Genomic DNA, 17071 nt, shown 5'->3' with positions numbered 1-17071 from the left:
GCCCTTCCTGACCCAAATGCACATTACATGGAGAATGGGCAGGGATGATCTTGAAACAGGAACCTTCCGCTCTGGAAACAAGCACACTAAGTACGTGGCCACCACCCCTGCCCAAGCGACAAGCTTATTATCTTTAAGCTTATTATCTTATCTTTGGCAAGAAGCCGGCTGCTCCGGCTTCTTCCCACATCCAGCGACATGTAGGTTGGTGGATTGGAAACTTTAAATTGTCTATAGGTGCGCGTGCGGGTGTGAATGTGTTTGTCTGTATGTGGCCCTGTGACAGACTGGTGTTCCCTGTGACCCTTAATTGGAAAAAGAGGGTACGGAAAACGAATGGATGGGTTATACATGTGCCATCTGCTTTTTTCTCTTAAAAAAAACTGACCTCAGCCACTGAAAAACCCACATTGTTCAAACACTAAAAGAGAAACAGTGGTGATGTGTGCAAAAAGAGCTGGCACAAATTGTAGGGGGGTAGCGAACAATCACAGCCGCCTTCTCGGCCGAGTTCATCTCACTGAAACACAACAAAAACATTTCACAAACTAGAAAGACGCAATATTGTCTGGATGGTGCAGAGTGACAGAAATTAAAACTGTAAATCTGCAGCCACAAAGCAAATATTGGTTTTTGATCATAATCTTATTGAGCACAGACACTGAAACCCCAAATGTTGTCATGTTTGCCATTTTTCCTTTGCAGCAGTGTAACTTTAAAATTCATTACTTCCCACCAAATCTGTTGGAGGCTATCAAAGAAGCAACAATTATCAAAAAACAAAAAGAGTCCTAAAAATGTTGCGTATCAATTGTAGCATTGTTGCAAACAGAATTCCAAGTTTCTCACCACAGCATGTACAAACCCCTCCACGCCCAAAAAGAAAAAAGCTTTGTGTTGCACTTTTATACCTCGCCATCCAAATTTACGTCACGTTTTCTATGCTAGCACCAAAACAGCCAACAAAAACACAAAGCAGATTTAGATGTCAGGAAAATATTAAGTTGCACAAAAAACAAGCTTCAATTGTTGCATTTCCACAAATACAGATCCCCAATAAGCAAAATAATGAAAAGCCTTTCATTCATTCCACCACTCCAACACTTGCAATACCATAGTATATTTGTCAGCTGGTCAACAACAGCTTTTCAGAAAATAATGGAAACAATCCTGTTTTCATGAGGAGGACATCTGCATTTTACACTCCAGCAGGATTACTTATATCAACAGTGTAAATGTGAAGCTGCTCTTTTGTTTGACAGCAAACTTTAGGGTGTGTGTGTGTGTGTGTGTGTGCATGCTTAGGCTGCAACATGGTGATTACATAAACGCATCGCTTTGAGACGACAGATGTCTGTTCTTGGATAGTTTCTTCCTCTTATGCAACCACTGTCTGTATGTTTGTGTCCATCATGTGACAGGGACAATAATTTTCTTGCACAATTACATTGTGGGAACTTGCTGCAAATCCCATTTTGGGACAATAAATCAGCCCCCACATGGCTTAACAACAGTTTTAAGACTGTTTCCGGTTTGGTTCAGGGGGGAATTCAGTGGTTCTAAGCTTTTTCCCCCCAACACACAAAGCAACTGTCAATCTGAATTTCATTGAGGCTCTTCCTGCAACCAGAAGGTTTGAATCCTAGTTTGGAAAGCATCTCCACAGATTTGATGAGACTCCATGCAACATTTGCCGAAGTGCCAAAAACAAGCTCACATGTATGTTTTGTGTAAGAGAGAAAGCAAATGTGTGTCTGCACCTATTTATTTATATCACAACAATCAATGTGTTTAATCCAAATCCATACAGCGGTACTGATGCATCACCATCAAAAGAAAGCAAAAAACAGTTCTTTACGGTTTCTATAGAAACAAGCAGCCTTGGTGAACATCAAATCAAAGCTTGGAAAATGAAAGAAACTGACAAGCAGGTCAATTCAAAGAACATACAACTTCAAACCCACACTTAATTAGAGAGAGACACAAAAGAAGGAAGAAGTGTCTGTTTGGCCTACATTCATACAAAACCCTTTCCACAGTGTTGTGTGGATGTGAAACCATGGTATTTTCCCATTTACTAAATGGGAAAAAATGTTTTGAGTTTGTAAGTGTTGTCAAGAAAATTAAAATGTAATTTGCACAGCCGCTAAAATCTCAGCCTGAGCAACATTTGCTATCTCTTATGTTCTCCCCGTTTTCCCTCTCAACTTTTTCTGTTCTAAGAAATGTGAGGTGAGGCCGTGCTGCGAAAAGCGGCACAGAACAGCGGCACGCACCAGAACTACCGGTGCTGATATTATCTGTGCTGTACGAGTACAAGAATTGGTACATTGTTATGGAAATGGTCAGTCTCACCAACAACCACAGCTGCTCCTAATTTATCATCAATCTAGTATACAACGATCATCCACCAGGTGGCAGACATGTCAATGGGACATTATATAGACCAAACAAAGTTGCTCTTTGGATTGATCTGGTGATAAATGTTTACTCTTAAACTTTACGCTTATATGGCATAACTTGCAAAATTATGGCATTTGTTTTTTTTAAGTTAAGGTCATGTTAAGAAACTGGAGGGCATCTATAGTCACTCACATCAGTGTACTGGGTAATATGTTCGATGTCGCTGACATTAACGAGCAAAGCTCTTCACTATCTGTGTACGAGGTCTATTAGAAAAGTATCCAACCTTATTTTTTTTTTTTAAAAACCATATGGATTTGAATCATGTGTGATTGCGTCAGACAAGCTTGAACCCTCGTGCGCATGCGTGAGTTTTTTCATGCCTGTCGGTTGCGTCATTCACCTGTGAGCAGGCTTTGAGTGTTGTGTGGTCCACCCCTCTCGGTGGATTTTTATTGCGAATAAATGTCTGAACGATTTGGAGCTTTGCTACATCAATTTTTTCCAGAAACTGTGAGAGACCTCCAGGTGGACACCGTTTGAAAAATTAATATGGCTTTCAGGGATGATTTTATGGGGATTAAACAGATTAAGGAGTGTTACTGTCGCTTTAAGGACTGCCCACAACTCCTGAGAGCGCGGTGCGCTCCCAGCCCCCATCGACAGGCTGACACCCCGCTGAAACAACCAGATCATTTCCAACGTGAAGGCTTTGTTGATCCGGGACCTCGTCTGACTTTCACAAAAAGGCAGAAGATGTGGACATCAGCACTTTTTCCGGCACATTCAACCGTTACAGGAGTTTTTTTCATGGAAAGAAAAAGCGGAGGGACGCGCCACGGAGCCGTTCATTACGCGGGACAAAACCCACCTCGGTGTTGGTCTCTCAGGACGCTTTCCGGTGGATTTCAGATGGATTCCGGTTGCTTTCCGTCATGTGAATATCTGATTTGATTGTGCCAATGAAGCGGACATGCCAGAAGCATGTCCTGTGAGGCCTTCATCACGGCGTTTCTCGTTGCGCCGAGCGGCTGCACTGCGATGCGCGGTGGAGCCGCTCTCTTCCATGACAAAACGGTGCCATTCATTTTAAAGCCTGGACGCTGTCTTGATCTGGTAATGTCATTGTGCAAAAGACGTTGTGACATCAGCACTTTTTCGGCCACATTAAGACGACGTGCGGAGGAGTTCACGCGCGTGCGGCGGTGGCAGCCGCTCGGCGCAAAGAAACGCCGTGATGAAGCCTCACAGGACATGTTCTGGCATGTCCAGCTCATGCACAATCATAATCGGATATTCACACGACTGGAAAGCAACTGGAATCCGTCTGAAATCCACCTGAAAGCCATCCTGAGAGACCAACACCGAGGTGGTTTTGTCCCGCGTAATGAACGGCTCCGTGGCGCGTCCCTCCGCTTTTCATTCCATGAAAAAAAACTCCTGTAACGGTGGAATGTGCCGGAAAAAGTGCTGATGTCCACATCTTCTGCCTTTTTGTGAAAGTCAGACGAGGTCCCGGATCAACAAAGCCTTCACGTTGGAAATGATCTGGTTGTTTCAGCGGGGTGTCAGCCTGTCGATGGGGGCTGGGAGCGCGCCGCGCTCTCAGGAGTTGTGGGCAGTCCTTAAAGCGGCAGTAACACTCCTTAATCTGTTTAATCCGCATAAAATCGTCCCTGAAAGCCATATTAATTTTTCGAATGGTGTCCACCTGGAGGTCTCTCACAGTTTCTGGAAAAAAAATGATGCAGCAAAGCTCCAAATCGTTCAGACATTTATTCGCAATAAAAATCCACCGAGAGGGTGGACCAGTGCTCACACAAAGCCTGCTCACAGGCGAATGACGCAACCGACAGGCGTGAAAAAACTCACGCATGCGCACGAGGGTTCAAGCTTGTCTGACGCAATCACACGTGATTCAAATCCATATGGTTTTTTAAAAAAAATAATAAGGTCGGATACTTTTCTAATAAACCTTGTATATATCATCAAACAATAATTTAAAATTAAATAGTTGCAGAACCTCAAAGTAATGACAGGCTACTTCACAGTTGTCCTTACGATTCATTTTTTACGACAATACTGTAGTAATGTAAAGAAAAAAGTTTTAGCTCTTCACCCTCTATGCTATACTCTCATGTTCCTTGAGATTTAAATTATAGTTGAAACTTAGAAATAAAAAACAAATTATTGAAGAAACACTGTGTTCAATAGTTTATCACAGTGCTTCTGACTTTTTTTGTTGTAGCGATTAAATGTAAATTAAAAACTGAAAATGTAGCAGGAATATTTGTCTTTCGAATTAGAGATCAGACCATGACAATGTTGTGTTTGTGGCTTTTTCCTCTATGGGCAGATTTTTTTGTGCCATTTCAGGATTGTGATTTTTTTTTTTTTTTTTTTTTTTGTGCCATTTCCGAATTGTTTTGTGTCATTTCCTGTTTGTGCCTTCGTCTACCATAAGAGCAAGTTTTATATGAGCTTGTATAAATCTCAGCTTTTCCAAAGCCTGGGAATTGAATCTCTGTGTTATTTGGGGAAAAATGTTGACAAAAGTGATGACAAACAAAAGCAGTTCAATTAGTGGTATCTAAATATAGTTTTTCATTGGACAAATACTGTGAGTCACCCTCTGTAAACATGCTTCCAATGTACTCTTATTAGCCTCCTGCAGACATTCGGCTCAGCAAAAACACTGGAAAGCACAACGCAAATACTCTGCTTACTAAGAACAATTAAAATAAATCTAAATAAATGGCAGCAGCATCCAAGAACTACACCTGCTGAACATCAATCCACCGCAAACACTCAACGACAGATGACCAACATTAAAGAGGCAGTGCTGCAAACAGCACAGCAGCACTTATTCTCCTTTATGCAAACTGAAATGAGATTAAATTCTTTCAAGGGGGCACTTGAATTGCTTAATATTCAGTGAATTTTTAGGCACTTTACAATGTTTAAAAACTGTAGTATTTACAAATCAGCACCCTTCAGCAAGGTGACATAAGACAGCAGTTATCACCATGGAGGTACGTCATACTGGGCACAAACAAATCCACACGGACATTAAACACGCAACACTGGTATTCATTGATTACAACTAAATGCCATGAATTTGTACTTTAAAACTGCGACTACTGCATCACAGAAGATTAAAAGAAGACAATGCCGTGCTTCTCTCCTGGCTTGATGAGCCTCGGCTCTCCAGAGAAAGAGAACGCTATCCCAAACCAGCCAACTGGCACCATCTCACTGGCTTGTTTGCACCCGTGGAGGCTTGTTGCCATGATGTAGTTATTAATAATATACAATATTCAACAATCAGGCAATGTGGTGGCCAAGTAGTTAATATGCTTGTTTCCAGAGCAGAAGGTTCTTGTTGAAGACCATTCCTGCCCATTCTCCATGTAATGGTGAGTGGCATCAGGAAGGGCGCCAGTCGTAAAGCTTGTGCCAAATCAACATGCACATCAATCTCAGATCTACTGTGGTAACCCAGACTGAAAAAGGGTGAAGCCAAAGGAACCTGCATACAATATTCAACAAACAATGCTAAAATGTAATAAACTCAAATAGTGACGGTGCATGTGTTTGTCATGTGTACCGTGTTCACAAAAATGTGTCCACACACACTACACAGAAGCGGGACAGAGGTATCTTGGTTCTTGTTTGTATTAACAACTCTTAATATTTAGTATTTCTTCTCATAGATCTATTAGTCAGACTAGATGTGTTTTCAGGGTGTGTCCATACTTCTCATAGATCCTCTGTCCCCTCATGAACACCTTGGCTTCACTGTCCAGCGGAAATGTGCCGTCATCTTTACGAAATCGATACAATAACTTCATGTCTTTGAAGTCCCGGTGCTCATCGCACACTGAAAAGAAATGAGGACAGAAACAAAGAAGTTAGTTTGTCCAAAGTGCTGACCTCCAGCGCGACTGACACGTGAAGACGGCGGATCATGAGTATCATTATTATAAAGACACAGGACATAAGACATAGGCTACTGAGCAAGGTCCTAAATCCCTAAGTTGTTCCCGATGTACGGTTGAGCACCTTGTATGGCAGCACCTTGACATCGATGTGCAAGTGAATTGGTGAATGTGAGGCATCACTGTAAAGCACTATGTATATTCAATTCAAGATTCAACACAAAGTGTGCCTAGACAAAAGCAGAAGTATGCAAACTGGGTTTTTTTTTTTCTTCCCTCAGTTTTTGTCAAAATCATACTCGCATGTGTTTGATCTCCACTGCACCAATTTGCCAAAGATGGACAAAAACAGGTTTTGTGTTCTTGTTAGTGGGCACAAAAGCATTTCCTGAAAATACCAAATACAGGAATAAATGACAGTAAAATATAAAAATTTATTCCGCCATTTCATCGAGTGAAATCCCACTTGTGCACCGTGGTATTCAATAGGCAGATTAATTCAGAGATATTCACTGAGGCAAGACTTTTTTTTTTGTTCTGATGATGTATTTGGAAATAAAAACAACCAGCTGTGTTGCCGATCTAAACATGGTACCACATTAGGATTGGGATGAATAGAGTTTTGGCAATTCTGCTTTCAAGATTTAAAGCAAGAAGGTTTAGAATTTATGTAAAACAAATATTTATGTATTTTTCTGTGGCTGATTGGTTCATGTAGGAATATGAAAAAGAGACAGTTATTGACATAAGTGAATAAATAAAAGGCTGCCGAGAGACAATAAATTACAAAAATCAATGTGGTGTTCAGTAATGTGGGAACAACAATCAACCTCAGATTTAAACTCATCTGAGATTAATTCATTCAGGATGTCCAGTTCAAAGGAGGTGAAAATCTGTTTTTAAAAATAAATACATAAAACTTTCGTTGTTACCACAGGCAGAGGAAAGTGTGACAAAAACACACACTGAATAATTTTCTCTTTCTTTCAGCTGTTCCCGTTAGGGGTCGCCAAAGCAGATCAATCGTTTCCATCTCACCCTGTCCTCTGTATCTTCCTCTGTCACACCAACCACCTGCATGTCCTCCCTCAGCACATCCATAAACCTCCTCTTTGGCCTCCCTCTTCTTCTCCTGCTTGTGGCTCCATCCTCAGCATCCTTCTCCCTATATACCCTGGGTCCCTCCTCTGCACATGTCCAAACCATCTCAATCTCGCCTCTCTGACTTTGTCTCCAAACCATCCCACCTGAACTGTCCCTCTGATATGTTCATTCCTAATCTTGTCCATTCTCGTCACTCCCAAAGAGAATCTCAACATCTTCAGCTCTGCCTCCTGTCTTTTTGTTAGTGCCACCGTCTCTAAGCTGTATAACGCAGCTGGTCTCACTACTGTCTTGTAAACTTTCCCCTTCACTCTTGCTAATGTTCTTCAGTCACAAATCACTCCTGCCACCTTTCTCCACCTATTCCACCCTGCCTGCACTCTCTTCTTGACCTCCTACCACACTCTCCATTATTTTCAACAGTTGACCCCAAGTATTTAAACTCATCTACTTTCACCACCTCTACTCCTTGTAACTGCACTATTCCACTGGGCTCCCTCCCATTCACACACATGTACTCAGTCTTGCTTCTACTGACTTTCATTCCCCTTCTCTCCAGAGCATATCTCCACCTCTCCAGACTAGACTCAACTTGCTCTCTACTCTCACTAGAGATCACAATGTCATCTGCAAACATCATAGTCCATGGGGACTCCTGTCTGATCTCATCCGTCAACCTGTCCATCACCACTGCAAACAAGAAAGGACTCAGAGCTGATCCTTGGTGTAATCCCACCTCCACCTTGAATGAGTCTGTCATTCCTACTGCACATCTCACCGCTGTCACACTATTCTTGTACATGTCCTGCACTACCCTAACGTACTTCTCTGCCACTCCAGACTTCCTCATACAATACCACAGCTCTTCTCTTGGCACCTATCATAAGCTTTTTCTAAGTCCACAATCACACAATGTAACTCTTTCTGGCCTTCTCTGTACTTCTCCAACAGTATTTTCAGAGCAAACATTGCATCTGTAGTGCTCTTTCTTGGCATGAAACCATATTGCTGCTCACAGATCTTCACCTGTTTTCCAAGCCTAGCTTCTACTGCTCTTTCCCTGATCAACTTTTGGCCTCTGTAGTTACTGCAGCTCTGCACATCACCCTTGTTCTTGAAAATAGGAACCAGCACACTTCGTCTCCACTCCTCAGACATCCTTTCACTTTCCAAGGTTTTATTAAACAATCTGGTTAGAAACTCTACTGCCATCTTTCCTAGACATTTCCACGCCTCCACTGGAATGTCATCTGGACCAAATGCCTTTCCACTCTTCATTCTCTTCATAGCACCCCTCACTTCATCCTTACTAATCTCTTGTACTTCCTGACTTACTCTCATTACATCATCCAGCCTTTTCTCTTGCTCATTTTCTTCATTCATCAGCTCTTTGAAATATTCCCTCCACCTTCTCAACACACACTCCTCACTTGCCAGCACATTACCATGTGCATCTTTAACCACCCTAACCTGCTGCACATCCTTTCCAGCTCTGTCCCTTTGTCTGGCCAATCGGTACAAGTCCTTTTCTCCTTCCTTACTATTCAACTTCTTGTACAACTCACAATATGCCTTTTCCTTCACTTTTGCCACTTCTCTTTTCGCCTTACGCTGCATCTCCTTGTACTCCTGTCTACTTTCTTCATCTCTCCGACTATCCCAAAACTTTTCCTCCAACCTATTTCTCCTTATGCTTTCCTGGACCTCTTCATTCCACCACCAAGTCTCCTTGTCTTTCTTCCACTGTCCAGATGTCACACCCAGTACTGTCCTAGCTGTCTCCCTCACCACATCTGCAGTACGTTTCCAGTTGTCCAAGATTGCTTCCCCTCCATCCAGTGCTTCTCTCACCTGCTCGCTAAATTTCACACAACAGTCTTCCTCATTCAGCTTTCACCAGCTGATCCTTTGTTGAGCTCTCACTCTCTTCTTCTTCTTTACCTCTAAAGTCATCCTACAAACAACCATCCTATGCTGACTAATGACACTCTCTCCTGCCACCACCTTACAGTCTCTGATTTCTTTTAGCTTGCATCTCCTATAAAGAATGTAGTCCACCTGTGTGCACCTTCCTCCACTCTTATATGTTACCCTGTGCTCCTCCCTTTTCTTAAAGTAGGTATTCACCACAGCCATTTCCATCCTTTTTGCTAAATCAACTACCATCTTTCCTTCCACATTCTTATCCTTGATACCATATCTACCCATTACTTCCTCATCACCTCTGTTCCCTTCACCAACATGGCCATTGAAGTCCGCTCCTATCACCACTCTTTCATGCTTGGGCACACTCTCCACCACCTCATCTAACTCATTCCAGAAATCTTCTTTCTCCTTCATCTCATAACCTACCTGTGGGGCATATGCACTGATGATATTCATCATCACCCCTTCAATTTCCAATTTCACACTCATCACCCTGTCAGACACTCGCTTAACCTCCAACACACTTTTAACATACTCTTCCTTTAAAATGACCCCAACACCATTTCTCTTCCTGTCCTCACCATGGTACAACAACTTGAACCCACCGCCGATGCTCCTGCTCTTACTTCCCTTCCACTTGGTCTCTTCCACACACAATATGTCTACCTTTCTCCTCTCCATCATATCAGCCAGCTCTCTCCCGTTACCAGTCATACTACCAACATTCAAAGTCCCCACTCTCATTTCCACCCTTCTAGTTTTCCTCTTCTCCCGCTGTTTGTGGAAATGTTTTCCTCCTCTTCTTCGTCTTCGCCCAGCAGTAGCCCAATTTCCACCGGCACCCTTTGGGCAACAGCACCGGTGGCAGACGTTGTTAACCCAGGCCTCGACCGATCCGGTATGGAAATTCGATTCTTAGTCTGCATAGTTGGGTTGGCTTGTTTTACGCCGGATGCCCTTCCTGACGCAACCCTCCTCATTTATCTGGGCTTGGCACCGGCACTCAGAATGTACTGGCTGCACACCCCATGTGGCTGAGTTAAACACACACTGAATAATAACAGCACAAAATACTCACTGTTGACAGGTAGCTTAATGTCCATTAGTGTTGACACACTAATGGACAGAGACAACAACAAAAGCCACCACTGATTTTCCTTTGTGTTAGTTCTCTTCATATTTTTTACCATAATAACAAAAATAAATTAATTAATTTAACTCTGGGACCAAAAATGAGGAGAACACAATCTGATACAGTAAATAATTTGATGACGTGCTGGTAAAATGTTCTTTTTGATAAATTGCATGTTTCTTTTTGGCCTCAATTTAATTACTTTGATTTGTTGTTATTAAAAAGATCATTCTGGATGACGGTGTGTACGTGATGAGTGTTATTAATGTTGGCTCAGTGTGAGACATGGGGTGTGGCGGCTCAGTGATCAGAGCACAGACAGCTGCTTGTTCAAGTCCCAGCTGAACCAGAGGTGGAGGAGGTAATAGGCAGTGGGGGCAGGAAGTGAGAGAGGAAGAGCAACATCTATTATGGAATGCCAATCATTCTCAGAAAACATTGCAGAAGAAAGAAAGAAAGACAAAGCAGGGGAAGGAAGGAGAGGTGATGGTCTAGTGGTTAACGCATTGGGCTTGAGACCAGAGGATCATCAGTTCAAATCCCACCCTGACCGGAAAATCACTAAGGGCCCTTAGTTGCGTCCAGTGTGTAGTGGGCGCCTTGCCTGGCAGCAGCCTGACATCGGGGTGAATGTGAGGCATTGATGTGTAAAGCAATTTGAGCATCTGATGCAGATGGAAAAGCGCTATATAAATGCAGTCCATTTATATAAATGCAGTCCATTTAAGGAAGCCTTCCGGAGATACATGGTGTCACACTCTCACATCAGTCTTACCGTGATGAATGATGCTCTGGTCTAAAAGCTTCTGCATAATGTTGATAGCCGTTTCGCGGTCTGAGGCCTCCTTGTGTTCGATCAGCCAATCGATAAGCTCCTTTCCCACAAAGCAGTTAGGGTAAGTTCGGAGGTGGTGCCTCCGATCCTTGATCACCTTCCCTTCATGCAGCCGGAGCCTAGAAGGCAGTGAGACAGATGCACAGAATGCCCTTAACTACAAATGACCCCTTTAATTATGCACAATGCACTGACATACTGCACTTCTAAAACATAAATGTTGAGTAATGACTGAACCCAGGGCTGTGCTATGACTGTAACACTTGGCTTCTTTTTTTAAAACTTAAATCACAGAATTGAGCAAATTCATTCATTACCGAGGCCATCAGGTATTGAGAAGATTTTGTATCCGTCTGTCCGTGCTCAGCATTTATCCAGTCCTATTACTGCCAGTCTTCAAATTCATGGGGAACATTCTTGGGACACAGACCTTGGACAAGTTCAAAGATGGCTAACCTTGACTTATTTTAAGAGGTTAAAAAGTCACATTCTGTTTCATTCTGTTCCTTTTTTTTGTTTGTTTTTGTTCTGAGTGGTGGAGCTGACAGCCAATCAGAGTAGAGCGGCACATGAAACTGAAAACGCTGTTTTTGTAACCTGATAACACCTCTATAGTGGTTTAAATGACAATTTGCGGACTTCAGTGTGCACGCCAACTTCCACTAACAAAGCTAACTTCCACTCTTGTCAAAAGCTCCTAAACATAAATGTTGCTTATGATTGATAGACGGGCTTGATTAAACATGTACAAATAGTAAGTAAGACAATATGATCTTAAGAATTAATGTAAATAACAATACACACACACACACACATATATATATATACACATACACACACACACACACACACACACACACACACGAGGTCTGTTAGAAAAGTATCCGACCTTATTATTTTTTTCAAAAACCGTATGGATTTGAACCACGTGTGATTACATCAGACATGCTTGAACCCTCGTGGGCATGCAAGAGTTTTTTCACGCCTGTCGGTTACGTCATTCGCCTGTGGGCAGTCTTTGAGTGAGGAGTGGCCCACCCTCTCGTCGATTTTTTCATTGTTTAGGAATGGCTCAGAGACTGCTGCTTTGTTTGATAAAAATTTTTTCAAAACTATAAGGCACAACTGAGTGGACACCATTCGATAAATTCAGCTGGTTTTCGGTAAAAATTTTAACGGCTGATGAGAGATTTTGGTCTGGTAGTGTCGCTTTAAGGACGGCCCACGGCGCCTGACGGCGATCTGCGCTTCGAGGCGACAGTGTCTCGCTGTTTCAAGTTGAAAACTTCCACATTTCAGGCTCTGTTGACCCAGGAAGTCGTCAGAGAACAGAGAACTTTCAGAAGAAGTCGGCATGAGGAGTTTATTCGGACATTCCATTGTTAACGGACATTTTGCAATGAAAGAACGTGTGGGCAGAGTCGCATGTCGGGCCGGACCCGACCGCGGGGGGGTCGCGACAGGAAAAACACCTCCGTTGGAAACCTTAACGGGCAAGTTGGAACATGCCCAAGCTGTTAAACAATTTCTCACTTACTCACTTGTTGAAAGCCATCAAAAGCCGCCTGAATTTTACAAATGGTTTTCAACACGGAGGTGTTTTTCCTGTCGTGGCACACACAGATTCACCGAGTCGTCATGGAAACGACTCGGCGAATTTGCGCGCACATCTTTCATTACAAAATGTCCTTAAACAGTGGAATGTCCGCATAAAGTCCTCATGCCAGCCTCTTCTGAATCTTCTCTGTTCTCTCACAACGTCCTGGGTGAATTAAGCCTTAAATTAGGATGTTTTCAGGTCGAAACAGGCCGACGACGGCGCCTGGAAGCGCTGCGCGACGTCCCGCTCCGTGGGAAGTCCTTACAGCAACAAACACCCCATAATCTCTCATCAGCCGTTAAACTTTTCACCAAAAACCAGCTAAATTTCTCGAATAGTGTCCACTCGGATATTATTATTATATATATTTATATTATATAAAAAATTTTGATAAAACAACGCGCGCCGTCTCGAGCAGCGTGTGAAACAAAGGAATTCAGCCGAGAGGGCGGGACCACATCTCACTCAAGGCCTGCCCACAGGGAAATGACATCACCAATGCGTGAAAAAACTCACGCATGCGCACGAGGGTTCAAGCATGATTGGTGTAATCGCATGACATTCAAATCCATATAGTTAAAAAAAAAAAAAAGTGTCGGTTTCTTATCTAATACACCTCATATATATATATATATATATATATATATATATATATATATATATATATATATATATATATATATATATATATATATATATATATATATATATACATACATACATACATACATACATACACACACACACACACACACAGTGAGGAAAATAAGTATTTGAACACCCTACGATTTTGCAAGTTCTCCCACTTAGAAAGGGAGGGGTCTGAAATGTTCATCTTAGGTGCATGTCCACTGTGAGAGACATAATCTAAAAAAAAAAAGAAAAAAAAAATCCCGAAATCACAATGTATGATTTTTTTAAATAATTTGTATGTTACTGCTGCAAATAAGTATTTGAACACCTACCAACCAGCAAGAATTCAGGCTCTCACAGACCTGTTAATTTTTCTTTAAGAAGCCCTCTTATTCTGCACTCTTTACCTGTATTAATTGCACCTGTTTGAACTTGTTACCTGTATAAAAGACACCTGTTCACACACTCAATCAATCACACTCCAACCTGTCCACCATAGCAAGACCAAAGAGCTGTCTAAGGACACCAGGGACAAAAACTGTAGACCTGCACAAGGCTGGGATGGACTACAGGACAACAGGCAAGCAGCTTGGTAGAAGACAAAACTCTGTCAACATCTCAACTGATTATTTATTAGAAAGTGGAAGAAAGATGACTGTCAATCTCCCTCAGTCTGGGATTCCATGCAAGATCTCACTTTGTGGGGTAAATATGATTCTGAGAAAGCTCAGAACTACACAGGAGGACCTGGTCAATGACCTGAAGAGAGCTGGGACCACAGTCACAAAAATTACATTAGTAAAACATGATGCTGTCATGGTTTAAAATCCTGCAGGGCAGCAGGTCCCCCTGCTCAAGCCAGCACATGGCCAGGCCCGTTTTGAAGTCACCAGTGACCATCTGGATGATCCAGAGGAGGCATGGTGAGAAGGTCATGTGGTCAGATGAGACCAAAATAGAGCTTTTTGGAATCAACTCCACTACCATGTTTAGAGGATGAGAACAACCCCAAGAAAACCATCCCAACCGTGAAGCATGGGGGTGGAAACATCATACTCTGGGGGTGCATTTCTGCAAAGGGGACAGGACAACTGCACCGTATTGAAGGGAGGATGGATGGGGTCATGTATTGTGAGATTTTGGCAAACAACCTCCTTCCCTCAGTAAGAGCATTGAAGATAGGTCATGGCTGGGTCTTCCAGCATGACAATGACCCCAAACACACAGCCAGGGCAACTAAGGAGGGGCTCCGTAAGAAGCATTTCAAGGTCCTGGAGTGGCCTAGCCAGTCTCCAGACTGAACTCAATAGAAAATCTTGGAGGGAGCTTAAACTCCAAACCTGAAAGATCTAGAGAAGATCTGTATGGAGGAGTGGACCAAAATCCCTGCTGCAGTGTGTGCAAACCTGGTGAAAAACTACAGGAAACATTTGACCTCTGTAATTGCAAACAAAGACTACTGTACCAAATATTAACATTGATTTTCACAGGTGTTCAAATACTTATTTGCAGCAGTAACATACAAATAATTATTTAAAAAAAATCATACATTGTGATTTCCGGATTTTTTTTTAATTTTTTTTTTTTAAGATTATGTCTCTCACAGTGGACATGCACCTAAGATGAAAATTTCATACCCCTCCATGATTTCTAAGTGGGAGAACTTGTAAAATCGCAGGGTGTTCAAATACTCATTTTCCTCACTGTATACACACACACACACACTTTGCACTGGGAAACCAATTAAACAACTGCAAATTATAAAGAAGACAATGCACATACAGATGAGGGTATTTTAGCATTGCATTATGCTTTTTACTTAATTATACCTTATGCATTTATCATTTATACAACTTTTTCTGATGAAGAGAAATGAACTATATATAAATAAAAAATATATAAATATTGTTGGTTGGTTGGAACACTTATAAGTTGGTAACTGCTGAGCCTAGACAAAAAAATAATAAGCACAACTATGGAATCAGCAAGTCAATGTGGTGGTTTTAAGCTATACTTAAACTACAGTACTCACAAAGTACATACCTCCAACAAGGAAAAATGCTTAAAACATGGTAACTAGAGGACGTAAGAAAAAAATGATCTAAGCACTCTTGGGTAAAGCATGTAAATGAAAAGGCTCATTTATTCTTCATCCGGGCAAAGCCGGCTACCTCTGATACCTCTGACCAGAGATTGGCCTGAACACATCTCCTGCATCCGAAGGCAGCCCATATGATGGGTTTACATCAACACATTTTACACTGACATTGACATTTTACTGAACTCACGGAACAGCCCACTCCAGCTTTGGCCAAGCATCAGGCAGCTCTTGCTGAGCCTGTGCACAGCTGGCAAGCATCAGCCCGGATTTGCGGTGACAGCAGAGTCAGAGCGTGCCCAGCTCGTCTCACTCACTGTTCTGCCAAGACTCCAGAGGAGCCAGCAGCCCAAAAAGAACAAGCAACAGACCTCAGTCTCACCAAATAGTAGCTTCATTTATATGTAAAGTTTATTCACCGTCACAAGGTTCTTTCCTCAAACAGTTGTTCCATGATGTTGTTGATGATGATGATGATTAGCAATATTTGTCCACCTCGTGGTCGTTTCCTTTTGGTTTACAGGATCTGACTTATTGTATTATCTTGGAATTACCTGTCAGAGTCAGGGTTGCCAGATCTGCTCATCAAAATCATCTCTGGACTTGAACTTAAAAATTGAATTGAATTTTTATTTTGAATTTAATTTGAATTGAATTTATTTATTTCGACACACATGGTTAAATAAAAAAAATAAATACAATATTTACAAACACAAAACAAAACAACAATACAGCTAAACAGAAAACAAAATACGAGGTCTATTAGAAAAGTATCCGACCTTATTATTTTTTCAAAAACCATATGGATTTGAATCACGTGTGATTACATCAGACATGCTTGAACCCTCGTGGGCATGCGAGAGTTTTTTCACGCCTTTCGGTTACGTCATTCGCCTGTGGGCAGTCTTTGAGTGAGGAGTCGTCCACCCGCTCGTCGATTTTTTTCATTGTTTAGGAATGGCTCAGAGACTGTTGCTTTGTTTGATAAAAATGTTTTCAAAACTGTAAGGCACAACTGAGTGGACACCATTCAATAAATTCAGCTGGTTTTCGGTAAAAATTTTAACGGCTGATGAGAGATTTTGGTCTGGTAGTGTCGCTTTAAGGACGGTCCACGGCGCCTGACGGCGATCTGCACTTCGAGGCGGCAGCGTCTCGCCGTTTCAAGTTGAAAACTTCCACATTTCAGGCTCTGTTGACGCAGTAAGTCGTCAGAGAACAGAGAACTTTCAGAAGAAGTCGGCATGAGGAGTTTATTCGGACATTCCATTGTTAACGGTCATTTTGTAATGAAAGAACGTGCGGGCAGAGTCGCATGTCGGGCTGGACCCGACCGCGGGGGGTCGCGGCAGGAAAAACACCTCCGTTGGAAATCTTAACGGGCAAGTTGGAACATGCCCAA

The 17071-nt window shown here is 42.2% G+C and overlaps 1 protein-coding gene across 1 annotated transcript in view; it reads right to left on the bottom strand.

The window, feature by feature from the left end:
- The window catches only part of deptor (DEP domain containing MTOR-interacting protein), an 86012-nt gene that overhangs the window by 52362 nt on the left and 16579 nt on the right, over window positions 1-17071 (bottom strand). Inside the window, exons 3-4 of the mRNA XM_034175190.1 lie at window positions 11279-11457; window positions 6160-6283 (exon numbers count right to left, since the gene is read on the bottom strand). Coding sequence (XP_034031081.1) covers window positions 6160-6283; window positions 11279-11457 — 303 coding nt within the window. The remainder of the gene's footprint in view (window positions 1-6159; window positions 6284-11278; window positions 11458-17071) is intronic.

Source organism: Thalassophryne amazonica, chromosome 7 (genome assembly GCF_902500255.1).
Source record: "Thalassophryne amazonica chromosome 7, fThaAma1.1, whole genome shotgun sequence".
Taxonomy (NCBI): domain Eukaryota; kingdom Metazoa; phylum Chordata; class Actinopteri; order Batrachoidiformes; family Batrachoididae; genus Thalassophryne; species Thalassophryne amazonica.
Note: the sequence above shows the minus strand (reverse complement) of the source record. Positions and strands in the feature narration are given on the sequence as shown.